At 48.0% G+C, this 27076-nt stretch overlaps 2 protein-coding genes across 2 annotated transcripts in view; one reads left to right on the top strand and one right to left on the bottom strand.

Annotated features, from left to right (window-relative positions):
* Positions 1-6068: 6068 nt before the first annotated feature.
* On the bottom strand, positions 6069-16014 carry LOC126087356 (translation initiation factor IF-2-like). The gene is made up of 3 exons (XM_049904780.1): positions 13705-16014; positions 8091-8407; positions 6069-7592 (listed from the first exon to the last, which is right to left on the bottom strand). Exon 1 carries the CDS (start codon positions 15756-15758, stop codon positions 15063-15065), a length of 696 nt encoding a protein of 231 aa, XP_049760737.1. The 5' UTR covers positions 15759-16014; the 3' UTR covers positions 6069-7592; positions 8091-8407; positions 13705-15062.
* Positions 16015-16454: 440 nt separating this feature from the next.
* EZR (ezrin) overlaps positions 16455-27076 on the top strand; it is a 71637-nt gene continuing 61015 nt past the window's right edge. The window contains exon 1 of the mRNA XM_049904726.1: positions 16455-16654. Within this exon, the coding sequence (XP_049760683.1) occupies positions 16643-16654 (12 nt within the window). The 5' untranslated portion in view covers positions 16455-16642. The remainder of the gene's footprint in view (positions 16655-27076) is intronic.

The following is a 27076-nucleotide window of genomic DNA, read 5'->3' as shown; positions in this document are numbered from 1 at the left end:
TCTGCTTTATTTTATATTTGATTTTTTAAAGATATTATTTTATTTGTTGTTGAGAATATAGGCAGCAAAACATGCAAGAGTTCAACAATTTTCACACATACAATTCAGTGACATTGATTACACTCTGTCAATTGTGCAACCATCCTCACCCTGCTTTTCTGACTTGTTCCTCCCTCATTAATGTAAACTCACTGTCCCCTAAGGTTCCTCTCTAATCTTTGATTCCACTTTAATATGCTTTCTTGAAATGATTTTCCTATGAAGTTCAGGAAGCTAGTGATTAATTTTTAAGTGGAAGCACTTGTCTTGTTTGAAGGCTCTTGAGGGCATATGCTGGGTCAGAGTTTTGTTCCTAAGGAAATGGAACTCCTGGAAACAGAAGCGTACAATTTTGGGTGTCAGTAGAGTGTGTGGAGGATAAGGGACTTGGAGTTTGCACCTGCAACAAATGAAGACTGAGCTTTAGACATTTTTTCTCACTTCTCACGGCAATCATAGGTTTTCACTTGTAAAAATCAAAATGAAGCAATACCTGAGACAGTGCTTTGGAAATGCTAGTGTGCTCTAGAAACGCTGGGGACAAAGGGACATAAATATTCACACCTGGCATTTGTATCATGTTCTTATTTGCTAGAGCAGATTTTATCGGCCCTACTGGATAGAAGAGAAAACTGAGGCTCATGGAGGTCAACCAGCCACTCAAAGGTAGAGTTCTATTTCAAATCTGGGTCTCTGATTCCAACTCCTTTGCTTCATCCATTTTTCCTGGAAGAGAATCTGGGGCTCCACAGAAATCAGGAAGGTCCACAGAGGTGGAGGTCAGACTCTGGGTGCTGTGATCCAGCCTGACAACCAGATTGTCTTCATTCCGGCCTGAAGTATGTCCTTTCAGAAAGACGCTTGACTCCTCTGGCCTCTCTGTCTTCCCCAGCATGCATGCACCAGGCCAACACACACACGTACACATACACGTGTATACACACACACACACACACACACACACACAGAACTAGAACAGAGACCAGGGCCGTGGAGTCCCTGCCTGCTCCACCTTCACATTCCCCGAAGAGCCTGCCCGGATTCCATGCTTCGGGGGTGGAAACCAGAATCTCCTTGCCATCCAGCAAAGTTGGACGGCATTCCCACAGTGACAGGGAAGGGTTTCCATGATTCATTAGGCACTTCTCTCCCTCATCCTGGAACAGTACCTAAGTTCCGGTATTCTGCAGGCTGGCCAGTCTAATAGATATGTGTTAGAGGGGGTGGTGACTAACACTTATTGAGTGCCTGCTGTGTTCTGTACACAACATTAATAACCATAATGACAGTTTCCTGGGCAACCACTGCATGTATGGGTTGACTCATAGCAATAGCACAATAACTCTAGGTATTGTGGATATTCTACAGATGAGAACAGACAGCTTGCTCAAGGATCTTGCTCAAGTTGATACAAGGTGTGAGTACAAAGTCTGTCTCCCTCTGGAACCATCAGGCTGTATGTAGGCAAGGAGCGTGGTTGATTGAGAAGGATATTGACCTGTATACAGCTAACTCTGACACCAAGCAACACGAAGAGCATTTTAATAGAGGCATACACCAAGTTGTAAAAAAAAAAAAAACTCCTAATCAAAAGGTTGGAGGTTTGAGTCCACCCAGAAGTGCCTTGGAAGACAGGCCTGGTTATCTATTTGTGATAAGTCAGCGACTGAAAGCCCTATGGAACACATTTCTACTCTGACACTCTTGGAGTCAAATCAACAGCAACTGGATGCATCAAGTGTTGCGGGAATTTGGAGGAAAAAGTGACTAAAACAGACTACAAAGACCTGGAAAATATCAGGTCGTTGCATTTGTGCTTAGTCTTAAAGGATAAATAAGTAGGGTTTAGGAATTGGCAAGGCGGGGTCAGAGGGGTAAGAGAACTATGGGGTGATGAGAAAGTGTAACCAAAGGCGTGGGGTGTCGGGATGTCTGGGTCAGGCCTGGGAGAAGCAGAAGCCTGTGTCTGAGCTGGAGACAGTTGGGGTAGTGCTGGCAGGTCGGAACAGATCCCGGAGAGCTTGGAAATCCCCAGAGAAGACCCCGGGGCAGGATTCTGGGGCCAGTGGGGGTCTGTGTCAGGCTGTCTGCTCCCCCAGCGCTGCACTGCCCCTTTCGCCTCAGTGAGTCACTCCCTCTCAGCCCAGGACCCCTTTCTCCCTGAAAGAGACTTCCTTCTGCCACACACAACACCAGGTAGCCACAATATACACCCTTTTCTGCCTCAATTAAAAAAAAATTTTTTTATTGTAAAACTTTTATATATAGCAAAACATTTGCCAATTCAATAATTCTTATATATACAAAATTCAGGGACATTGACTACCTTTATCATGTTCTGCGACCGTCATCACTATCCTTTTCCAAATTATTCTACCACCCTTACCAGAACCTTGGTGCCCTCTAATTCTCCCTCCTTCCCACCTCTGGTGGCCACTAATGGTTTCTGTTTCTGTATATTTACCTAGGAGCCCTGCTGGCACAACGGTTAAGCACTTGGCTGCTAACTGAAAGGTCAGTGGTTCAAGCCTACCAGTTGCTCCAAGGGAGAAAGCAATCTCCTTCCCATAAAGATATACAGCCTTGGAAACCCTGTGGGGCAGTTCTACTCTGTCCTAGAGTTGCTATGAGTTAGAATTGCCTCAACGACAATGGGTTTTGGTATATATTTGCCTATTTCATACAAGTGAGATCATACAGTATTCGTCCCTTTGTGGCTAACTTATTTCACTCAGCATGATGTTTTCAAGATTCTTCCACATTGTAGCATGTATCAGGACTTCATTTATCTTCATGGACAAATATTATTCCATTGTATGTATGTTATGTTTGATTTTACAACAGCTTCACCTGTTCCCAAGTCTCTGCTGTGTTGCGTGGTCTTGTAGCATGGTCTTCTAGGGGAAGGGCCTTCCATTCATTTTACACGTTCTGGAGCCTATCCTCCCACGTTGTCACCTTCCTCCTTTGAGCCTGCCCTAAGACTCTCCCAAGAACTATCCACTGCCTTCCTGGACCTGTGCCCTCCGGCCCCGTGTGATGACCTCTTGCTGAGGCCTCCCAACACCAGCCAGTAATGGCCCAGCCCTTTGCACTCTGTGCTCTGCCTTCTCGGCTCAGCTTCCTTGCAGTGCCTGCGGCTCTGCTGGCCTAGGCCTCTCCTGTCCCCTTGGTGGGCCTGGTTCCAGGTCCCATCTCTTTCCGACTGCTTCAGCCTGCCTGCTCCTCCTCACTGCCCCAGCAGTCCTGGCCGCACCCCAGCAGTCCTGGCCCCACCCCAGCAGTCCCGGCCTCAGCGATATCCTTGAAGTTTAAGAGCAGGAGCTGGCTGCTGACTTGATGCTGAATTGTAAAGTAAAGCACTTGGAAGCTGTGTCTGGCACACAAAACCCAAACCAAACCCACTGCTATTGACTTGATTCCAACTCATGGCACTTTCATGTGACAGAGGAGAACTGCTCCATAGGGCTTTCTTAATCTAAAGGAAACAGGTCGCCAGGCCTTTCTTCCCCGGCACTACTGAGTGGGTTTGAACCATCAACCTTTAGGTTTATAATCAAGTGCAAACTGTTTCTGCCACCCAGGGACCTGTCTAGCACAAAATAGGTGCTTAATGACTTTGATGGTTAAATGGACCATGTCATGGATTGAATTGTGTCCCCCCAAAATATCTGTCAACTTAGCTGGGCCATGAGTCCCAGTATTGTGTGATTGTCCACTATTTTATGTGATTTTCATATGCGTTGTAAACCCTACCACTATGATGTAATAAGACAGATTGGCAGCAATTATATTGATGAATTCCACAAGATTAGGTAGTGTCTTAAGCCAATCTCTTTAGAGATATAAAAGAGAAGCAAGCAGAGAGACATGGGAACCTCATACCACCAAGAAAGCAGCACCAGGAGCAGTGCACATTTGGACTGAGATTCCTGCCCTGAGATGCTCCTGGACCAAGGGAAGACTGATGACAAGGACCTGCCTCCAGAGCGGACAGAGAAAGCCTTCCCCTGCAGCCGGTGCCCTGAATTCGGACTTCTAGCTTACTGGACTGTGACAGAATAAACTTCTCTTTGCTAAAGCCATCCACTGGTGGTATTCCTGTTATAGCAGCACTAGATGACTAAGACAGATGGATACAGGGGTGACAATATGAAGATTACTGCCACAGTCCCGGACAGAGGGCCTGAGCATCTCAGCATGGCCTGGGCCCATTTAAGATACAGACAGCAGCAGGACAGGGCAGTGGGGTGGGGACACAGGTGCGGTGCCTATGATGTAACAGAGAAGGCAAAGGCATTTGGCTGTGTGGATCACAACAAATTATGGATGACATTGGGAAGAATGGGAATTCCAGAATACTTAATCATGCTCATGAAGAACCTGTACTTAGACCATGAGGCAGTGGTTCAAACAGACCAAGGGGATACTGCATGGTTTAAAGACAGGAAAGGTGTGCGTGAGGGTTGTATCCTATAACTAACCAAAAACCAAACACCAAACCAAACCCACTGCCGTTGAGTCGATTCCGACTCATAGTGACCCTACAGGACAGAGTAGAACTGCCCGATAGAGTTTCCAAGGAGCACCTGGCGGATTCGAACTGCCGACCTCTTGGTTAGCAGCAGTAGCACTTAACCATTTTTTTTTTTTAAACATAAACGCAAATATTTGGACCAAGTGAGTCTCGTCTCAAATGCTTTGAGAGTTGGTAGGGTATTTAGAGAGAATGGGGTCCAATTCATTATTTAGGGGAAGCTTGAACCCTGTCTGGGATGAGACCTTCATCTTGTAAGTTGCCTGCGTCCCCTCTTGCTCCCTGCCTGGGGCTACTCTCAGTGTGGGGTGTCACCAGGACTAGAGAGCATCTTCCTGGCTCAGGGGAGGGGCTGAGCAGTGGGGAAGACTGGAGAAGGCGCCCTGCTCTTTAGGTTTGCTAAACTGACAGCTGGCCAGACAGGACAAAGACATAAATGCCAGGTGTACAAGTTGGGCAGGGAGGGCTGGGCCCTGGCCGGGTTAATCTGGGGGTGGTCTGAAGTCTCAGCTTAAAGGAGGGAGGGGAGCAGCTGCGGGGGGAGCTTGGCAGGGAGGGGCTCTCATGGTGGGTGATACTGGGGATGGGAGCAGCTTTGAGGGACAGGCTCTGGGCTGGGGGAGCATGTGGCCTGGTCAGGGCCACCCCTCCAACGCCTTCAAGGTGCCTTCTCCTTCCTGCAGGGAGTTTAAGGACATAGCCAATGCCAGCTTCCATCTGGACATGCGGTAAGTGGGCATTCCTCACCCCAGGGATGGGAACAAAAAAGCGTAAAAGACGGGAAAGCTATGGTCTCTGAAGATGGGTGTCCAGATTAGAAAACGAAAGAAGCAGAGGAGAATGGAGACGCTTCGAGGGCCAGTGAGACATGGGCGTGAGGGTAGTAAGAGGCGTGCTTGCAGAGAACACATTGGACTCCCCCTCAGATATCGCAGCCATGAAAAACATTTAGATAAAAAGGCCTTACTGGTTGAGAGCGCCTTGACATCTTGAATACAAACACGTTTTATTTTGTCTCAGGAGGCCTTCCGAGAACATGAGCAGGAAATTTATAGCACTGAAACGACACTTGAGGACCCTCATTCTTATTGATTTGTGTGGAATAGCCTGGGAAAGAGAGATTAGAGCCACTTATTGCAGTTTAAAAGGGCCTGATAAATAATACTTCTCTTCCGGGTCTGAGTTCTGGAACAACTGGGGGAAAAAAAAAAGCCTTATTGTAGATACAGCCAGCAGTGGAGAATGTGGACAGGATCTGCAGACAAGAGGCGTCCTGAACTGAACCTCGGAGTGAGACGAATGTACCAGCGAGTCAGAGGCAGCCTTACACCACCCCACGTCTCCCACACGGGGCCAGCTTCTGTGACACCCATGGCTGGAAGGGGCAGAGCTGCTCTCACCCTCTGCAGGTAGGCTGGCTCCCAGGAGACTGGGGGGGGGAGGGGGGGAGGGGGAGGGGGGGGACTGCACACGCAGCCACATTATCCTCCAAGCTCACCAATCACGTTAAGTTTGTTCTTCTCCAGGGACTGGCAGAGAGGAGCCAGAGGGGTCACTCTGTGGCACTCCCTTCAGATGGAAGGAAAGATTGTGTCTTCACATGGAGTCTTCCTCAGTTATGGGGGCCTTGGGATAAAGGGAAGACTGTGGAGGAAGAGTCAGCAAGAACAGGTGATAGCAGAATCCTGAGCGTTGGGAGATTCACAGATCCAGTTTGTCAACGTTCTGTGTTTCATCCCCACCTGCCATTACTGCACATCCTGCCTTTAAGAAACAGAGGATGGCAATCCCCTTTGAGACTTCAAATCGCTTTGTGATTGGGGCAATCTGCTTTCATTTTTAAAAATTGTTTCAAGATGAATCAAATCTCAGGAAACCTGTGGCTAAACGTCCAGTTTTGCTCTAGACCGGTCCACGAAGAGGGACAGGTTATGAAAAGGTGAGGTGGGCCTTCCAGAGAAGAAAGCCACCCGCAATGCGGGGACACCACACCCAGCTAGCTGTTCTCAATAGTCATTCTATGTACTCTCTGAGTAGGTTTAGCAGCAATGCCAGGAACTGATTGGGTGGGAAGTAGTCAGAGGCCTTCACCAAGGACCAAGGCCATGGAACGTTGCCAGTCTAGAAGTAAAACACATCTGCTGGCAAAGAATCTGAGTGGGAGCCAGAGCTGGATTTTACAGTCGTCTTTCTTCTCCATCACCCGGCCTTCCAGGCATTCCTGAGTCACACCGTTGGGGTCACCTGAGGGTCCAATTTGAGAAGGTGGCTTGACCTTGCAGATTGGCCAAGTGACAGTTCCTGATTCATGGAAATTCATGGGAGTCAAGCAGCCAAAGACCAAGTTTTAATTAGGTGTAAACTGCATGGCTTCGTCTGTCTTGCTCCTTGAAACCCATTACCTGACACAGTGCCTGACCCCTGGCAGGAGTCGGTGAACATTTGCCCAGCGAAGTACGATGTCCACGATTCAGCCTAGTGTGAAGCACTGCTCAAAACGTCATAAAGGTGATCTCACTCCAGAGTGAGTTCTTTGGATCCTTGGTGAGATCCAATGGGCCAGGTAACATTCCTCACTTGCTACTGAAATGTGTTTTTTGGGTTATCAAGAGGCACTTTTTAAAAAAAATTAAAGCACCAGTTCTCCAGTTTAGAAGTCAAATGTGCAGGATTCAGACATCTAAACGCTCAGTAAGATGTTGTCTTCACTGCAGAGAACATACGGGGCTCTGTGTACAATTCTGGTAATAGATATTTACTGAGCCCCTATTACATGCGGGGGGGTGGGGGCAGGGCACTACGCAGGGTACATGAGATGCCCAAAGGAGCAGAAAAGCCCTTACCAGCACAAGCAGAACCATCCCAGCAGCGATAAATGCTGTGACTACGGTGAGTTAGGGTAAGTGAACAGTGGATCCCACTGCCAGGAACTCACAGTCAAGTAGACAGCGATCCAACCGGATGTTAACACCAACTGGGGCCTGCTGGGCACTCTTGGCACAGTATCAAAAGTTAGCTTTTGATAACATGAAAAGAGAAAGAGAGAGGGAGAAAAAGAAATGTGTGATGGTTTAAAAAATTTTTTTATTAAGGTAAAAGATGTATAACATAAAACTGGCTATTTTAACCATTTTGCGTGCACGATTCAGTGGCATTAATTACATTCATTGTGTTGTACAACCACCCCCACTCTCCATGTCCAGAACTTTCTTGTCACCCCTGACAGAATCTCAGTACCCATTAAGCAATAACTCCCCACCCCCTTCATGATGATTTTTAAGTGTTTCCTATTTATATCCTACAACTAAACACCTAATAACATCTCATTTATTCAGGAATTTTTTTTTTTTTTCACATAAGTGGTCCCCCTGCCATGTAAACCAAACCCATGCACAGTGGGGAAACACAGCCACTCTGGCATACAGGTTCCTCCTAGGGAGGCCAGGGAGCCTTTAGGTATCTATAGTGTTTTATTCCTTTTAAAAAATCTGAAGATAATGTGATAAAATATTACCATTTGCCAGATCAGGATGGTGAGTACACAGCTGTCTACTGAATTATTTTCTGATGATCCAAAACATTTCACGGCTTTTTAAAAACTGCAAAACAGCACTTTTTCTGATAGTGACGAGCAGACAGAAACACACTCTCACTGTTTACAGGGGTTAGCACACAGGGCTCTGGCTCGCCCCCTCCCCCGCCGACAGCCACTACGCGCATGTTCCCTGCCGCTCTGCTGTCAAGAATCACTTCTTGCCGCTGTCAGCGTGCCTGTTTCTGCTTGCACCGTCTCTCCTAGGCGGCTGTGGCTGGGAATACAGCGCGTCAAATCTGGTAGAAGTGCCATGAAAACTGGAATTAGTAAGCTTGAAGGGAAACCCAGAGGGATTCTAAATAGGCAGGCTTTTTTAAAAAACTTTTTTTTTTTAACCGTCATTTGGTTTTTAATGCTGTTTTGGGTAGCTGGGTTTGCTAAATAAAATATTTCTAGTGGCGTCCTTGAGGGGCACAAATGGTTAAACACTTGGCTACTAAATGAATGATTGGCGGTTCAAGCCCACCCAGAGGTGCCTTGGAAAAAAGGCCTGTCGGTCTGCTTCTGACAGGTCACAGCCATGAAAACCCTATGGAGCACAGCTCTACTCCGCACACACGGGGTCGCCACGAGTCAGAGCCGACCTGACGGCTCCTGAGTAGTTAAGTAACGCTTCTGTGGTGAGCAGTCCAGGCAACAGCAGTATGGTGTATTGGAAAGGCAACTAACCTGGTGGTACCCAGGCTTTGGCAGTTTGGTTCATTCATTTACTCAACAAATACATTTATCGATCACCTACTATGTGCCAGGCACTGTGTTAGCTGCTGAAGGCAGAATAGTGAGTAAGACAGACAGGCACTTCGATTCTTGTGTGGGAGACAGGAAGTAAAGAAGCGAGACCACTCCATAAGGGATGATGCTGTGACTACAGGAAGTGAGAGTAAGCGGACAGAGTGAATCAGGTGGGGGGCCCTTCAGGTGGGGGGACAGGAAGTGCTCTGTGCCAGGTGGGCAGAGACGGGAAAGCCATTGCAGCAGAGCAAGCAGTCAGGGTGAAGCCCTGAGCAGGCATGAGGTTGAGGTATCACAGACCAAAGAAATCAGACAACAAAGAAATCAGGCAGCAGGAGAAGAAGAGTAAGGAGGAGGGATCGGAGGTGCGGCAGGAGAAGCAGGCATGGACCTTGAGGGGCTTGCAGGCCAGGACAGTGTTTGAATTTATTCTAAAATCCACTGGTGGGGCTTTGCAAATGGGACTGTCATTGGATTGAAAGGACAGGGGGTGCAGGATGAAGTGGTGTTGAGCGGAAGAGGAATTACAGTAGACTTTCAGGTTTGGGGCACAGCCACATGGTGAATAGGGGGCTGCTGACTGAGAAGGGGGATACTGAGAGAAGAGATCTGAAAAATCAGGAATCCTGGAGACACTAGGTACCCGACTGTTGCTGGGGAGAGGTCAGGGCTGGAGCTGTTAGTGGAAGGCAGAGTGTGCAGACACAAGAGGCCAGGTGGGTGCTGGAGGCCGGCCCACGGAAGTGTGGGGAGAAGGGTGTGCAAGAACAGCCCAAGCTGTAGGCCGAGACCAGGAGAGCAGGGCAGAGATGAGAAAACACAGGCCCACGGAACAGAAAGTTCCCAGGGCAGTGGCCAGATGGTCAGCAGTTCAAATCCACCAGGCACTCCTTGGAAACTGTGTGCGGCAACTCTACTCTGTCCTATAGGGTTGCTATGAGTCAGAATTGACTTGATGGCACAGGGTTTGGTTTTTTGGTTGGCTGAATGGTCGAGCAATGCTTAGGAGAAGAAAAAGCAGGCAGAGAAGCTGCGCCTCCGGACTTAGCAAGATAGAGGCCACTGGCGATACAGACAAGAAAAGTTTGGCTGAGGAGTGTGAATGAGTGCGAATGCCTGTGTCCTCTGTGAAGTGAGTTGTTGCCAGTTGTCGTCAAGTCCATTCCAACTCATAGCGGCCCCATGCAATGAGTAGAACTGCCCCGTACTGTTACTTAACAGTTAAAATGCCCAGGGAGAAGAGAAATTGTAATAAAGGAAGCTATGTTATAGGGTCGCTATGAGTCGGAATCGACTCCACGGCACTGGGTTTTTTTTTTTTTAATGTTATCTGGTAGTTCCTCTGTCCAACAAGTGTGGTCATTAGTATACTTTCACATAAAAATTGTTAAGGAGTTGGAATCAACTCAACAGCACCTGGTTAGGAGTTGCTGGGTGGCACAAATAGCTAACTGCCGCGCCACTGACAGAAAGGTTGGTAGTTCAGACCCACTGAGATGCCTCGGAATAAAGTCCTGGTGATCTGCTTCCGAAAGGTCATAGCCATGAAAACCCTATGGAGTACAGCTCTATTCTGAAATAACATGGGATCGCCTTAAGTCGGGATCGGCTTGATGGTAACTGGTTACTGGTATTGTTGTTTTATACTGTCGAGTCGACTCCAACTCATAACAACCGCATGTGACAGAGTAGAACTGTTCCACAGGGTAGTCTAGGCCGTAATCTTTTCAGGAGCAGATCTCTAGGTCTTTCTCCTGCAGAACCTCTGAGTGGGTTTGAACTGCCAACCTTTCAGTTAGCAGCGAGCGTTTAACTGTTTGCACCACCAGCATTCCAGATTATTGATGTCCAAAAACCAAGCGTGTTGCCTTGGAGTTGGTTCTGGCTTATAGGACCCTGTAGGACAGTAAAACTGCCCCACAGGGTTTCCAAGGCTGTAATCTTTACGAAAGCAGACTGCCACATCTCTTTCCCTCAGAGTGGCTGGTGGGTTTGAACTGCCAACTTTTCAGTTAACAGCCGAGCACTTTAACCACTGTGCCACCAGGGCCCAGATTACTGGTACACAAATTATTAAATCAGTCAAGGAAACTCCATGAAAATATAACACCTAAGCTTCTTACCTGTATCCATTGCTGTCAAGTCGATTCTGACTCATAGCATCCCTGTAGGACAGAGAACTGCCCCACAGGTTTTCCAAGGAGCAGCTGGTGGATTTGAACTGTCGACTTTTTGGTTAGCAGCTGAGCTCTTAACCACTGTGCCACCAGGGCTCAGCTGACCCGGATTATAGAATGCCATCATAATAGTACCAAGAGGTGCTTTGTAGCTTATTGTCCTGGGTCAATCCAACACATGGCGATGCCAAAGACCCTTTAGAAGTTCTTTCTAAATGCACTGCAGATTCGAATACAGCTGAGTGGTCACTTGTCAGCTTGGTTGGGTCATTCTGAGTCCTTAGTTGTCGTGTACTCTCTTACCCACACTGTAAGGACAGGTCACCCTTGCACAGGCCAGAACGGAATGTGAGATGATAATAGAAATTTACATACCGTGTTCAGGGAACTTTCTAAGGTTACATGAAATGTTTATTTCTCTTTAGCTATCATCTCTGCCAATGGAAAGCTGACCCCAATGTTAAGTCTAAAACATTTATTAAGAAATACTTCATATCCACAAAACACGCACCAAGGCTGTTCCAAGGACACCTGTGAACCACCACTCATCCTAATGAAGCACCACCACGCAGACGAGCCACCACGCAGACGAGCCACCACGTAGCCCCTCTAATTGCCGCCTTGTCCCTGTCCTCCAGACGCAGTCACTGCCCGAATTTTCAGCCAAGGTTATTAAGTGCCAGAGAGGGACCAACACCCCTGTATAAAGAGCCCTCTTTATGTATTTCCCTACCGCCTGTTGACTGTTCCTTTGAAGCAACTGAGGCTAGAGACCGTCGCACTACTTTGAGCTTTTCTTTTTTTCTTTTACTAGTTCAGATTAGCAAGAGAAAGACCTGGCAATCTGCTCTTGTAAAGATTAACCCATTGCTGTGGAGTTGATTCTGACACATAGCGACCCTATAGGACAGAGCAGAACGGCCCCATAGAGTTTCCAAGGAGCGGCTGGTAGATCTGAACTGCTGACCTTTTGGTTAGCGGCGTATCACTTAACCACTGCGCTGCCAGGGCTCAGACCAGACCAGCTGCCATTGAGTCCACTCAATTCCGGGATGCAATTCCGCTGTCACATGGGGTCTCTAAGAGCTGGAAATCACTGATGGCACCTAGCAACAACAACAGCTGAGATTAAGCTGGCACCAGTGTGAGATACAAATACGACAGGCTCGGAGGCAGTGTGACAGACAGTCTACATATGGGGAACGTGAACATTCTGCGTACTACAGCTCTTGCCCTTGCCCACGGGCTGCCCCACCTCACTTTGGTTTAACCTTGCCTGAAGAACTCCAGGCAGCTGACAAACAGCCTTTCCTCGGGCCCAGGAGGCAGATGGATGATTCCCTCCTCTCAGTGAAAAACTGAAACCCCTCAATGAGGAGCGAGTAGCTCAAGGTCAAAGAGGTAGACAAAGGAAAGCAGGGAATAGCGCCAAGACTCCTGGCTCCAGAGTTTCCTCACTGCCGTTCACTGCATTGATTATCATACATTAAACAGAACCACAGCTGACAAATGCCAGCATAACCTGACAAAAGAAGGGTGAAGGGGGAGGCAAGGTGAATAAAACTCGTCAAGATCCTTTCACATCCTAAGTCAGTGGTTTGCAAATTTTGGTGTATGTCAGAGCCACCTGGGGGACTTGTTGAAGACATTGACTCCCACGGCCCACTTTAGACTGCAAACCAGCAAACACCAAACCAAACCCACTGCTGGCAGGTTGATTCCCACTCACAGTGACTCTACAGGACAGAGTAGAATTCCCCCTTTGGGTTTCCAAGGAGCGGCTGGTGGATTTGAACTGCCGAACTTTTGGTTAGCCATCGTAACTCTTAACCATTGCACTACCAGGGCTCCACCATAATTCCTACAGGGGGGCTCCATGAGATATTTTAATGCACACCTAGGTTTGAGAGTCACTGTCCTAAGCAATTCTCGTAGACTGCTTTGGAGTTCAATCTTTTGTGTGTATGTTGTGTGTAGAGGTGGGGAGGTAAGCTGGAGGCAGGGTTTAGGTTCTGTCGGTTGCCATGGAATCGCAAGATTGGGACCCCATGTGTGTCAGAGCAGAGCTGTGCTCCGTAGTTTTCAATGGCCGACTTTTCAGAAGTAGATCACCAGGGCTTTCTGTTAGCAGCTGAGCGCATTAACCCTTTGCATCACCCAGGGACTTCTTAGGTTCTAAACCAGAAAAAAGCCAAAAAACTAACCCATCGCCATTGAGTCAATTCTGACTCATAGTGGTCCCATGGGACAGAACTGCCCCATAGGGTTTCCAAGGCTATAAATCTTTATGGAAGCAGACTGTTGGGTTCAAACCACTGACTTTTCAGTTAGCAGTCAAGTGCTTAACCACTGCATCACCAGGGCCTACAGCCTTGGTAACCCTATGGGGCAGTTCTACTCCGTCCTATAGGCTTGCTATAATATGGAATCAACTTGAAGGTTTTTGTTCTGCTGTTTGCTTCTCAGGCCTGTGATCCTTTCATTTCACAATGCCACCGGCCATTTCATCTTCAGCAGTCCCCTGGAGGGTAAAGTTCAGAAAACATCCTGGACTATTTCAAACCTCCAATTCAGAAGACAGTACACTTTGAACTGAGATTTAAAAAAAAAGATTAGAAGCATACCTTATCTGCAGAGTTGGAGACCAAAAATAACCACCAAGGCCCCAGGCAGTGAAAAGGAGGCGGAGATAAAGTATATTAAGAGTAGTATGTCCAATCTGACCCATTATCATTTCAGGTTATTTAAATATATTTCATAGTTTCCTTCCTACTGCAGTTACCATAAGGTCATTTTAATAAAAAAGATACTCATTCTTTCAGAGGTAACAGCTTGCCAGAAAAGAGAACAAATCTCAGAAAAGGCCTCCCTCCACGCCTGCCTCTGAAATGCCCCATTCTGCAGCTTGGGAAGGTCACAGGTGCTAAATGACCAAAGTTCATCAAGAAACAACCCCTGCTGTGACAGGTTAAGCATTACCATGAGCCGAATACCTTACCAGGCACTTTGCATGCATAATATCTTTGAATCTTTACAAGTCTATGTGAAAGTGCTGCTATTATCTCCATTTCACAAATTGGGAATTTTAGAGGGTTTGCTACTTTGCCCAAAGTCACCAGTTATGCTTTGCGAGGAGATATCTGAATGCTTACTACCTACCGCCAAGTACTGTTCCAAACATCTTTCATATAGTAGCCCATTTAACCCTCATAATAACCTTATGAAATAGGTGTCATTGTTATGCCATTTTACAGATGAGAAAAGTAAAGCACAAAGTTGTTAAATAGCTCACTAGGCTCACACAGGGAGTTAGTGGCAACCCCAGAAGGGAATTTAGGGGGAAACCCTAGTTCTCAACTTTCAGCCTACACATCACAATCACCCGAGGGGTTGTTATTATGCAGATGGCAGGCCTTAGTTTCTGATTCGGCGGGTCTGGGGTAACACCTGAGAACCTGCATTTCTGACAAGCTCCCAGGTGATGCTGATAGTCAGGGCACCTCTGGAGTTTGCTCTCTAAATCGCTGAGCAGCATATTCTACTGGCTACCAGAAGTACACACACGCCTTTTTACTTTTTTGTTTGTTTTGTTTTTTAAATTCCTCGGGAGAACCATTTGCGATAATAATAAAAATAACTCCTAGAATTTCAGAGGTGACTTCCTATGAAGTGAACAATAGCTTTTTGCTAGTCAAGTCCTGTAAGGACACTCATTTGCCCTTTAACTAGGTACTGGGGGACGGTGCGTTTTCTGTTCTTTAACTTTCTTCGCGGAATCGGGACGTGGACGTGGCTGGGCCACGTGCGCGGGGATGCAGCCCGCAGGTCCCGCCAACCTAGGCCGCCCTCAGACTTGGGGCAACCGAGTGACCAAGGGCGGCGTCATCCCGAGACGGAGACGGCACAGCAGCTCCCCCGTGGCTGCCCGCCACTCCAGGCTTATTTAGGTTTTCTCGATTCCCTCTGTTCACTGTGGACAGGCTCACACCTTACATCTACCCTCAGGAGAGGAACCAAACTCTGCCAAGTTCTCTCCAAGGGCAAAGGCCGGGCAGCGGCCAGGGCAGATCTTTAAGATGGAGACTCGACGAGCGCGCCCTCCCGACCCGCGGCCATCTTGCGCCCAGGGCGCTCCTCGTGGTCGGCCGGGAAGGGCGCGGTCCCCCACACACCCGCCCCGCCGGGCTCTCCGGGCCGGGCTCTCCGGGCCGGGCTCTCCGGACCGCGCTGCTGCCCGGGCGGGAGTGGCTCGTGCCGCCGCAGGTGTGGTGGGCTGGTATCGGGGGCGCCGCTGCGAGCGCCAGGGTCGTCCCCGGAGCCGAACCCCGGGCTGGGCCGCCCCCCACTGGGCTGCCTGCGGCTTCTGGGGGGCTTTCTTGGGGGCCACACCGCTGGCCTGTTCACCGGCCCGCCGAGCGCCGAGCTGCCGTGGCCTTCCTTCCGGAAAAGGGCGGTCGCGCAGGAAAGGGGTCCTCCGAAGCGCGGCGGCGGCAGCGGTGGTTTTAGCCCCGGGACAAACAGTTGCTACACAAAGTGAAACTTGCTGCGGGCGCCTTACCACCGCTTCCGCCGAGCCCGGGGACTCTGGGGCCCGCCCGTCCGCGTTCCCCTGGGGGACTCTCGGGCCCACCCCACGGCCCTTTCCGGAGCGACCCGGCGCCCCCGTCCCGGTTCCCATGCGCCCCGCCCCCTGGCTGATCCCACGGCCTTCCCCAGAGCGACCCGACCGCCCTCTCACGTCCCCGAGCGACCCGCTTCGCGCGCGCTCTGCCCTACCGGGCGCAGAGACCCTCGAGACCCTCCCCGGAGCGACGCGGCGACCCCTCCCCGGTCCGCGTGCGCCTCCACTTCCCGCGCTCCCCGCCTCTGCCGGCGGGCGAGGCCCCTTCGGCCGATCCCAGGGCTCTCCTCGGAGCGACGCGGCCGCCCCTCTCCCGGTCCTCGTGCGCCCCCTCTCCCCGCGCTACCCCCCTGGGCGCCGAACCCCCCCCCCCACCACGGCCCACCCCAGGGCGGCGCGGCTCCACTTGCCGTGCCCCGGAACACCGAGACTCCCACAGCGCTCCCCGGCGCCCCCTCCGAGCCCCCGTGCGCCTCCGTTTCCCGCGCTCCCCGCCCTGGGGCGCCGAGACCCCCCCACGGCCCACCCCGGAGCGGCGCGGCCGCCCCCCTCCCGGTCCCCGCGCGTCTCCACTTCCCGTGCCCCGGAACACCGGGACTCCCGCAGGCTCCCCGGCGCCCCCTCCCAGCCCCGTGCGCCCCCGTTTCCCGCGCTCCCCGCCCCCCGGCTCCGAGGCCCGGCCCCGCCCCGGCCGCAGGCCCCGCCCCGCCCCGCCCCGCCCGGCCGCGGTAATTGCAGGTTGGGCTGTGACTCACCGGGGCCCGCCCGGCCGGTTCTTAAGCGGCGGCGCGCGGGGCGGCCGGGGTCTCGGTGCGCCGCGGAGCAGCCTGCTGTCCTGCGCCTCACCGCTTCCTCGCACTCCAGGTCGGCGGGTCCCTTCGGCTGCTGCGACTGAGAGTTGTGTTTCCGAGGGATTGAGGAGAACCTCCCGGGAACCGAAAATGCCGAAACCAGTAAGTGGCCCGGTGCCAGCGCTGGGCTGGGTGCGGCCGGCGTATCTTCGAGGGGAGCGAGTTACCTGGACGCGCGTGGGGCTGCTACCTGTAGGACAGGGCTCGCTTCCAAACGGAGGGAGGACGGCGACGGGGACTTGGCCCCTCTTTGTTATCTGCTGACTCTTTTGTGGGCTGTGATGCCTTTCTTTCTACAGTCTTTCTTTGTGAACCATCTTCCCTCCCTCCCCGGTTACGGTCTTTTGAAAAAATTAGAATTTCCACTTTTACACGGCTTCAGTGTGTTTTAAAAGTGTTTTCGAATGCAATTTTGAAGCTTCTTAAAAAAAGAAAAGCTGTCTGGATCGCAGCAAGAGCTCCGGACGACGGATAGGAACTCCCAGTTCCTTCTAGCGTCCGAAAGCGAACGTAACCCAGACTTCCCTTGAAATTCGAACGGCGCCAGGGAGAGGGGACACGCCTTTCTGGCCCGCAGTGTCGCCCCAGTCCGTTTTACCCAAGCTGCGTTCTGTGGACGGGAATTTGCTGGGGGCAGCAGGACTCCGTCTCTGGCGGAGGCTTAGTAATGGGCTTGACTTGCAGATGAAGGCGGCCGGTGGAGTTTGGTCCGGTGGCCCCCTGGGCCTCTCCGGCCTCGCACTCCTGGTCAACATCAGCTGATTACGGCACTGCTGAACCCTGCTGCTCTGTTCGCTTTAATCTGATTTGTGCTCAGGTCCGGGGTTAGATCGGGGACCAGGTGTGGAGCGTTAGGCTTTCTTTTAAATTGTGGGAACAGCCAGGCTCTTTGGGACTGACTCGTTTTAGAAAGCTGTATCCACTTGCTTTAACACAGGTGAACTGGCCAGGAGACACTGAGGAAAGGGCTTAAAATGTTTTGGTTGAATTTGAATAACAATGGAGAAAATAAACTTCGGTCATTACAATTTGAAATAAAAGGTAAATAGGGAGTTTATTGCTAGTTTTTCAAACAAGTTAATTCTATAATCATCATACTTAGGTACTTTTTAGATTCCCCAAAAGCAGTTCTTTTACTGTTACATTTATTTTATTGGTGTTAATGGATACAGAAGGCAATGCTGTTTTCGCCTACGTTACATCGTCAAGTTGATTCATTCATGAAGATTTTTTTTTCTCCTACACAAAATTCTTCTTTTCATTTCAGACTTGCAGGAGGCACACACCACCCAGGCTTTGCGCTGTCAATGATATAAAACCCCCTTCCTCAGGGCCCAGCTCAGGAAGCACGTGATTCAGAGGAGTCAAGAGATCATTGTTTTGACTGTGGTTTTCTTTATTTAAAATAGAGATGAAGAGCTTAGCTTTTAAGATATCACTCAGGAAAATCCACAAACCTGTTTCCTGTCACTACGGTTCTTATTTCTTAGGATGAACGGTAATTTTTTTAATCTTTATTTTTTGTTAGGTATGTTTTAATTTCGGTTTGTTTAGAAAATTTTTTTATAATGAATCAGAAACTTAGCAAAAGTTCTGATAAACTGAGAATAGTTCTCGAGTTGCTAAGGAGGACGGGGCCGTCACCTTGCATGCGGGAATCTGAATAGCCAGGGTAGCTTTTTGAGACACTCTATTTTGTATAATATTGAAAAATTAGAAATAGCAGATGTTTTTGAGAAGTCAGTAAAAGGCCAGCTCCACCTGTTTGCAGTAGGAAATTCCTGCCTGCCGCCTTTTTGGCAGGGGAAGGTCTTGGAGATTTTGCCTGGTAAGAGAAACACACTTATTAAGCCTTTCTTTGTGTGATGCGTATTAGGGCCATCCCACAGATCACTGAGAAATGCTTAGTGGCCTTCAAACATATGCGTATAGTGCCTCTCAGGTGCTGTTATAGAGCATCTAGTTTGTTTGTTTTTCTGCCTCAGTAAATGTGAAATCCAACGCTTCCACCAGGTTCCGTAGATGTGTTCTTTAAACACATCTTTGAAGGTTCTTGATTCTAACTGTTCAAGCCCAAACTAAGAATTTTGTTAGGAGTCTTCAGTATGACTTGATGTTTAACAGCCCAGTTACCTATAAAGATGGAGACATCCGACTTACTGGGATTTTGCATTCCTTACAATCATTAACCTGTGAAGAATTCATCAGGCAGAGTAATCTTGGTTGCTTTGTCTAAACTGAGTCAGCCGACAGTGTTACCCAAAAAGCGGTATAAATGAGATACTGATTCGCTGTGCGTCCTCTTCATACTGCTTCTTGAGTCACCACTTGTTAAAAAAAGTGAGTGTTCATTCACTCGGCAAACACCTGCGGGCAGGTAACCTGCAGGTGGATGAGCCGGATTCATGGCCCCAGGGAAGCTTTCCAGTCTGGTTTTTAACCCAAGACACACACAAATGTTGAAATAGAAACTGGAAAACTTGGCAAAGTGCCCTAAAACAGTGCCCTCAACAGTCAGTGGCCTGATGGGGAGGACCAAAGAAAAGTAGTATGGCAGCCGCGGCTTGCACGGCTTGCACTAGAGCCGTGGGCGGCCTGATCAGCCAGGCCCTCCAAGGGGGGGGGGCACACCTGTGTATGGCTGGCCCTGGCTGGTTTTGCTTTTCCCACAGCTGCCTGGGGCTCATTCATGGGCAGCTGGTAGACTTCCAGGAAGAGTGATTTGGGGGTCTCAGGGCACAGTGCCAGGAGCTGGTTCAGGAAACAATCTCTGTCCTAAGGATTAGGGTGAGTGTGGAGTACCTCCTCCCTCCTTCCTTTCCCCCACACTTGCTTTCTTCATTGTTATAGGAGACACGGGCCATTAGAAAGACATGGGACGTTGGAAAACCCCTGCCATCAAGCCCAGCAGTGAAAAGGGCGTTGCCTTCGAGGCCTGTGATCAGCTTAGCGGGCTGAGCCTTATTCAGGTGGTAGAAACAGAAGCCTTAGTGGTCCTTTCTACAGTGGTTCCATACTTGTTTCTAACGCAAAAGTGGATCTACCCTTCATTAAGACAACTGTGAAAGTGTGTTCAAAATTCTGTGTAAACTGAGACAATCACCTCTGAGATTCCCTTCCTCTCTGAGAGTACACGGCCTCTTCCATGGTGGAAAAGGTAATCCACTGTGCTGAATGTTTTTGCAGGACAGAATTTGATGATATGTTTTCCATGGGCCCCACCTGTTGAGATGGGTGCACAGGGTCTGTTTTCTGCACCCCCGTCCTCCTTCACCATGGGTGGTAGGTGATTTCGGGAGCTAAGGTTGGGCCCTGTGGGGCGAGAAATGCTGGCTGGGAGTGTGGTCACTTGCCGTTGTCACACTGTAGGGCAGGAGGATGAGTCTGATTGCCCACTCATCTGCGAGCTTGGCAACATTTAACGTGCTGGTCCTTGTTCTGGGTGTTGACGGCACCGACGTGCACAGACACAGAAATTGTCTCTGCCGCCCTGGATTAACAGTTTGGGAGGGAGGCAGGCAGTTGTCACAGAGTTAACATAGAACTGCAGCTCTGGAAAGTTGCCTCATGACAGGTACACTGGTGCTGTGGGAGTATCTACAAGGGTGTGTGTGTGGTTGGGGGCGGGGCAGGGGTCCTTATCAGAGAAGTCAGCAGAGGCCCGCCTGAGCAAGGGACGATTGTGCAGAACAATGCAGAGAATGAAGGGGTGGTCTCTGGGTGAAAGGGGAGCAGAGGACGCACCAGGCTGCGGGAACAGCATGTACAAAGGCCCTAAGGTGGGAGGGAGGAGGATGAGCTTGGGGTATCAGATGGAGACCAGGGTGGTTGGGGAGGAAGACAGAGGTCAGGCTATGCACAGCCACATAGGCCCTGCCAAGGTGTTTTTGAGCTAAACCCAGTGGGAGACATTGAAGGGTTTTGACAGGAAGGAAGTAACACAATCAGGTCTGCCTTTTGAAAAGTTCATCGCAGCTGTAATATGAGCGCCTGCAGGAGGAAGGAGGGTAGGAGAGGATACGGTAGACTGTTGTATTCCAGAGAAGAGATGGTGGTAGCTTGGACCAAGATGGTGGTGGTAGAAATGGAGAGAGGTGGATGTATTTAGGAAGTAAAATTGGTTAAGACTCGGGGATGGATGTGCAGGGCTTGAGGGAGAGGGCGGTGTCCAGGCTGAGTTCTGGTTTCTGGCTTGCGTAACTGCATGGGTGATGGTGCCCTTCACCAAAAAAGGAGCCCTGGGAAAGGACCAAGTTTGGGGAGAAGGTTAAAAAAACAGTGGCTGGCAACCCATTCTCAGTCATGGTGACCCCATGTATGTCAGAGTAGAACTGTGCTCCAGAGGGTTTTTAATGGCTGATTTTGGGAAAGTAGATCGCCAGGCCTTCGGCAGTGCCTCTGGGTGGACTCCAACCTCTCGGCTAGCAGCCGAGCGCTGTTAACCAGTCACATCACTCAGGGACTGAGGGGAGGTGGTTAAGAGTTTGGTTATGTACATACTGTTAAAAGTTGTGACTGGTTGATGAAAGTGGTCCTCATTATAACTGTCCCCTACCCCAGTGTATGCAAATACTAGACTCACTAAGCTACAGTTCTTTTAAATCCAAGTAAATTAAGACAATCCAGTAGCTTCTTAATGTTTCCCCTGGGTATGTGCACACCAGTCCACACATAAAGTGAGAAGTTAGGGTTGGTTTAGCACAGTGGTCTCCATCTTTGGTGTGTGTCATTATCTGGGGACACTCCCAGACCCTTCTCAGCATGACTCAATGGTGAGTCTGATGGGCACCAGAGTTTGAGAACTTCTGATTTCACAGGAAAAGAACAGCCTTGAGTATATATGTTTTTCTCTGAACCCCAACAGTCAGGCCCTATTGACTATATTGAGAGTGCTTGTTGCGTGGGCAGGGACCAGTGAGAAAGGAAGCCCAGTGTGGCTCAAATGTTTTCATTTCAGGGGAAACGCGCTCAGGGACTGGGGTGTGGATGTACAGCCTCTCCTGAAGTTTCAGCTTAAATGCCAAGGGTGTCATTTATGGGTGTCTGGACAAAGGAGGGGTGGGAAGAAGGAGACAGCTGAACGGGGATCCAACTGCAGGAAGACAAGGCCAGCTAAGGCCTCCTTGAGGATCTCTGATTTGAGCTTGTCCCTCCAGGGAGTCCAGCTGCAGAGCTTCATTTGGCAGCAGCCTGTGCGCTCTCAAATTTTGGCTCTCTTTGTTTTTAAAAGAGAAAAAGAGGCTAGACAGTCCCTATTAAGTCATAGAGAAGAGAGATCCTACCCCTTTCCTCTTTTCTTCCTCTCTCACGTCCTCCACACTGACCTTGTTTCTTCGTTGCTGTCCTAAATTATAGCATTGGGATTTCTAACAGATTTTTGAATAATTTTATTAATGTTTATAGTTGGGGAAAGGAAAAGGATACCACTTATTCTTCATGAATTCTTTTTCTTGTTTATTTAATGTATTTTTACTTAGCCATAAAACTTGTGTCTGTCTTGACAATTTGGAGATTCTTAGGCTGGGGTAGTATTCCTGCTTTCTTAGAGTGTTCAGTCATTTTCACTCTGCAGTGTGAAGCAATCTCATTCCACACTCAGTTGCTTTCAAAGTCAGCGAATGCTTTTTTTTTTTGGTAATTGTAAAAATAGAACACAACGCCTGCCAATTTAACGTTTTTCTCATGTACAGTTTTAGTGACATCAGTTACGTTAATCGTGTTGTGCCGCCATCTCGGGCCGCATTTAGAGTTAGCTCTTATATTTTATTTCATTTTTGTAGTAACTATACTACTGATTCCCCTCCTGTTCCAATTAGTGTTTAGTTTGAGCGCTGTGTGTTTGCCAGTGCTTGTTATGTATAGGATATTTATTGAGCAGAACAGAAGATCACAGTGTTTTTCTTTTCACGTAGTGTCTGTTGACTTAAAGATCGTTTTCCAGAGTTCTGCTAATAGTGTTTTTAAAGGATAAAACTGTAGCACTGTAAAATGGCATAGAGACTTTTCAGTAAAATAAAATGCCTATCATATAGTTGGAAACCCTGCTGGTTCAGTGGTAAAGAGCTACGGCTGCTAACCAAAAAGGTCAGCAGTTCGAATCCAGCAGGTGCTCCATGAAAACTCTGGGGCAGTCCTACTCTGTCCTGTAGGGTCGCTATGAGTCGGAATAGACTCGACGGCAACAGGTTATTATATAGTTAATATATGTTGTTTTTCCAAATAAAATAAAAATGCAAAGAGCTGTGAAAAGAATGATTTCATAATTTATTCACTGTTTTCTTATAGTTGGCCAAGATATTTAGCCTCTGTGAGCCTCAATTTTTTCGTCTGTAAAATAGGAGTAAAAAAATTTTTTTAAGTGAAAAAAATGTTACATAAAATAACCGGAGACAAAGCTTCTGACTGGGAAATGCCGGTGATTTATTTTCAGGTACTGTAAGCTTTCAGTGTGTCTTGTGTGCTGTTTACCCAGATACCTGTTTTTCGAGCTTTTCAGTGTAACCTGTAGGTTAAAGCTTTGGGTTTTAGTTCTCGAGTTCCCATAAACTAGGTGAAGTTTGTCAATAGGCCTTCTAAGGGAAAGCAATATGAAATGATTGGTTTATTTAGGAAAAGGGAACACTGTAACTTTGTGTCCTTGATTTCCTTTTCATCCTTATGTCTTCTAGTTGTCAGAATTCTCTTAAACAGGTCTGCAGAGTTTCTTCATTTATTGAAGCCCTGCTGTATGCCCATATGTGCCAGGTGCAGGGGCTGTCAAAATAAGTAAGATAGGTTTTTGCCTTTAGGGAATTCTTAGTCTAATAGGAGAAGCAGGTAACAAACAGAGAGAGAGAATTACAGCCTGGTTGTAAGTGCTTTAAGACAGACATAGACAGAAGGTTAGAGTGCCCTGAGGAGCAAGGGATCCCTGGGTTTTGAAAACTCCTTTTAACCTAAGGTTGGCAGTTTAAACCCACACGGCCGTGCTACAGAGGAAAGGCCTGGCGATCTGCTTCCGTAAAGATTACAGCAGAGAAAACCCCGTGAGCAGTTCTGTTGTGTACCACGTGGGTATACCATGAGTCAGAAGGCAACGGGTTTGGTTTTTGGGTCTGAGGAGCAAGGAAAACCCCCTGGCTGGGTGGTGCTCTGGCTGGGTGGTGCTCTGGGTGGGTGTTGAGCAGGGGCTCCCCAGGTGCACAAGGGCAGAGGGTGTTTCCAGCAGTAAAGGTCAGCTCTGTTGTCCTTGGACGATGACACACTCCATTCTCTGAGCCGTTTTAATACCTTCAGGTAAATGGTGGTGCTGCTCCTAAGGAGGTTGAAGCCCGTGTTAACACAATAATTATGCTTTTAATCTGACGTAATTGAGAAAACAAATTTTAAAAGCAAAAAAAAAAAAAAAAAATTTTTTTTCTGATTCTGAGCCATTATTGATAAAAGATAGGAATGAATACCATCTGAAGATCAAACTACAATAGTCAATGTATCAGATTTTACTTCTTTTTTTAAGTTTGAAGTCACTTCCTGCTTTCCTAATCTTTTTTTCTACTTTTTCCTGAGAGAGAGCAATTAAAAATTGACTCGACGGCATCATGTTTTTGTTTTATATTAACAGTTGTCATATCAGGTATTGAAAATAATTGTTTTTGCTTTAGGACCAGGTAGACCAATTCGCCCTAGGACTGAATCTGGCTCTGGCCAGTTTTTGTATGGTCTGCCAGCTTAGAAAGGAGCCCCAGCGGTACAGGGGTTAAGTGCTTGGCTGCTAACTGAAAGGCTGGTGGTTCGAACCCGCCACCTGTTCCCACGGGAGAAGGATGAGGCAGCCGGTTTCCGTAAAAGTTTTACAGCCTTGGAAATCCTTTGGAGCAGTTCTTCTTTGCCCTAGAGGGTTGCTGTGAGTCAGAATCAACTGGGTAACAGGCTTGGCTTTGATAACCAGCTAAGAGTGGTTTTTGTGTTTTTAAAGGGTTGTTAAAAAGAAGAGAAATGTGCAACAGAGACCAAATATAGCCCCTCAAAACAAAAACCAAGCGCATGGCTGTCCAGTCAATTCTGACTCACAGTCACCCTGGAGGACAGAGTGGAACTGCCCCATCGGCTTTCCAAGGAGCGCCTGGTGGATTTGAACTGCCGACCTTTTGGTTAGCAGCCGTAGCACTTAACCACTATGCCACCAGGATTTCCAAATATAGCCCACAAAGCTTAAATTATTTACCACGTGGCCCTGTACAGAAGAAATTGGCCAGCCTCTGCTTTAGGATAAAAATATTGTTAAGCAGTTGTTATAATTTTGTGTATGTTTTATATACAGCCGTCATGGCTAACTAATAATATCTGGAAGCAGATCTACCTCATTAGTTCTGTTTTTGAAAAATTGTTCTCAAAGAATAAAGACTCTGTTTTGTTAGCCAGTCTTAAGTGCATCGTGAGCTTGGAGCCCGGACATCTATTGTAAAAGCTGTCACCGAGGAGCAAGCTTTGTTGTTGCTGAGGTAATTTTTTAAACAAGGCTGGTATTCGTGGTGGTTCTTTGTTTCTGTAGAGAAAGTGGCAGTATCTTGTGTCACACTTGTTGCTAAGCCATTGTGTAATGGCACATATTTGGCATATGCTAAAGGAAAGCAATTTGTACCTGATATATATATATTTTTTTGAGTTGGAAAAAGAATGATATACAAATAGGTTGCTTTTTTATCATTGATAATTTAAAATTAACTTTTGACCATGTGTATACATTAGTTTTCTGACAGTAGTTGGCTTTATAATTTCACCCTTGATTTAGACCACTCCAGGACAGAGACAGAAACCCTGGTGGTGTAGTGGTTAAGTGCCACGGCTGCTAACCAAAGGGTTGGCAGTTCGAATCCCCCAGGCTTTGCTTGGAAACTCTGTGGGGCAGTTCTACTCTGTCCTATAGGGTCGCTATGAGTCGGAATCGACTCGACGGCACTGGGTTTGGTTTTTTTTTTTTTAAGGTAGAGATTTGTGCCTGACGCAGACGGTTTGCTCTTGGCTACTAATCATAAGGTTGATGGTTTGAACTTATCCAGCAATACTGTGGAAGAAAGCCCTGGCGATCTGCTGCCATAAAGATTATAGTCAAGAAAACCCTATGGAGCTTAGCTGTACTCTGTAACACATGAGGTCACCATGAGTCGGAACCTGCTCCTAACAACAACCCAAACCAAACCCGCTGCCTTCAAGTCGATTCCAATTCATAGCAACGTTACAGGACAGAGTAGAACTGCCCCATTGGGTTTCCAAGGAGCAGCTGGTGGATTTGAACTACCAACCTTTTGGTCAGCAGCTGAATGCTTAATCACTGCGCCACCAGGGCTCCAAAACAACAACAGTGGGTAATCTTGGGCCAGTTTCTTAACCGCCCTCTGCTTCCTCATCTGTGAAACAAGATAAGGAGAGCACCTAGTGATGAGGGTCATGAGATAACACACAGAAGGTGATTGGCCCTGGGCCTGGTACTGGTCACCCAGGCCTGTGTGTTTCTATTTATCTTTGTTCTCTATCACCATTAAAGTCAGACCAAACTTAGAAAAAACTTGGACTGTAACTACTAAATTCTAATCTGATTAAAAGCTTTTAGTATCTCATGATGGTCATTCTTTTTTTTCTCACTTAAACAGCCTAATAAAATAATGCAATAAATATTTTACTTTTTTGTCCATTTGCTGATAGTGAACATGACTCACATCCATCCACAAAATTCATTCATTCATTCAACACACAGAGTGCCTACTATGTGCCAGGTCCTGGGGATGCATTGTTGAACAAAAAGGGCAAAATACCACATTGCAAGAAATGGGCAAGACAGATACGGTCATGCACAGCATAACGTCTGTTCGCGAACGTCTGACCACATATACGTCCGTGGTCGCATAAAGTTACAATAGAGTTCCGAAATCCTGATAGGAGAATGGGATGAAGCAGAGGTGACTGCATGTAGTGAGTGCCAACAGCCAGATACATTAGATGAAATACAGTACCGTATGTGTACAGTATCTAGGCTGTTTAGTCAATACAGGTGCACTACAGTATCCCATATAGCTTTGATGCCCGTTGCAAAGTAACACCCGTTTGTTATTACAAACCGTGTGTACGTACCTCAGGTTTTTCATAGGCGTTACCAGGATTGGGTTGTAACTATGGGTTGTACATAAGTCGGACACTGATAACCTGGGGATTGCCTGTATGTAATATGGTGTTCGCACAATGTCCAAATCAGGTAATGCAGTTCACAGACATATCATGGACATTGGAGCCCTGGTGGTTCAGTGGCTAAGAGTTCGGCTGCTAACTAAAAGGTTGGCAGTTCAAATCCACCAGCTGCTACTTAGAAACCCTATAGGGCAGTTCTGCTCTGTCTTACAGGGCTCCTATGAATTGGAATCAACTCAGTGGCAGTGGGTTTGGTTTTTTTCTTTTTTAGTTTATCATGGTCGTTGAGTGACTTATGACTGTATATACTATCAGGAGGTGGGAAGTGTACTACTGTAAATATTTACCCAGTCTTTGCCGAGT

Source organism: Elephas maximus, chromosome 1 (genome assembly GCF_024166365.1).
Source record: "Elephas maximus indicus isolate mEleMax1 chromosome 1, mEleMax1 primary haplotype, whole genome shotgun sequence".
Classification (NCBI taxonomy): Eukaryota; Metazoa; Chordata; class Mammalia; order Proboscidea; family Elephantidae; genus Elephas; species Elephas maximus.
The sequence above is the reverse complement of the archived record's forward strand: the minus strand, read 5'-3'. Positions and strand labels throughout refer to the sequence as shown.

Excerpts from the sequence above, each read along its gene's own strand:
- LOC126087356 (XM_049904780.1), bottom strand. The coding sequence starts at position 15,758 with ATGGGAACCGGGACGGGGGCGCCGGGTCGCTCCGGAAAGGGCCGTGGG.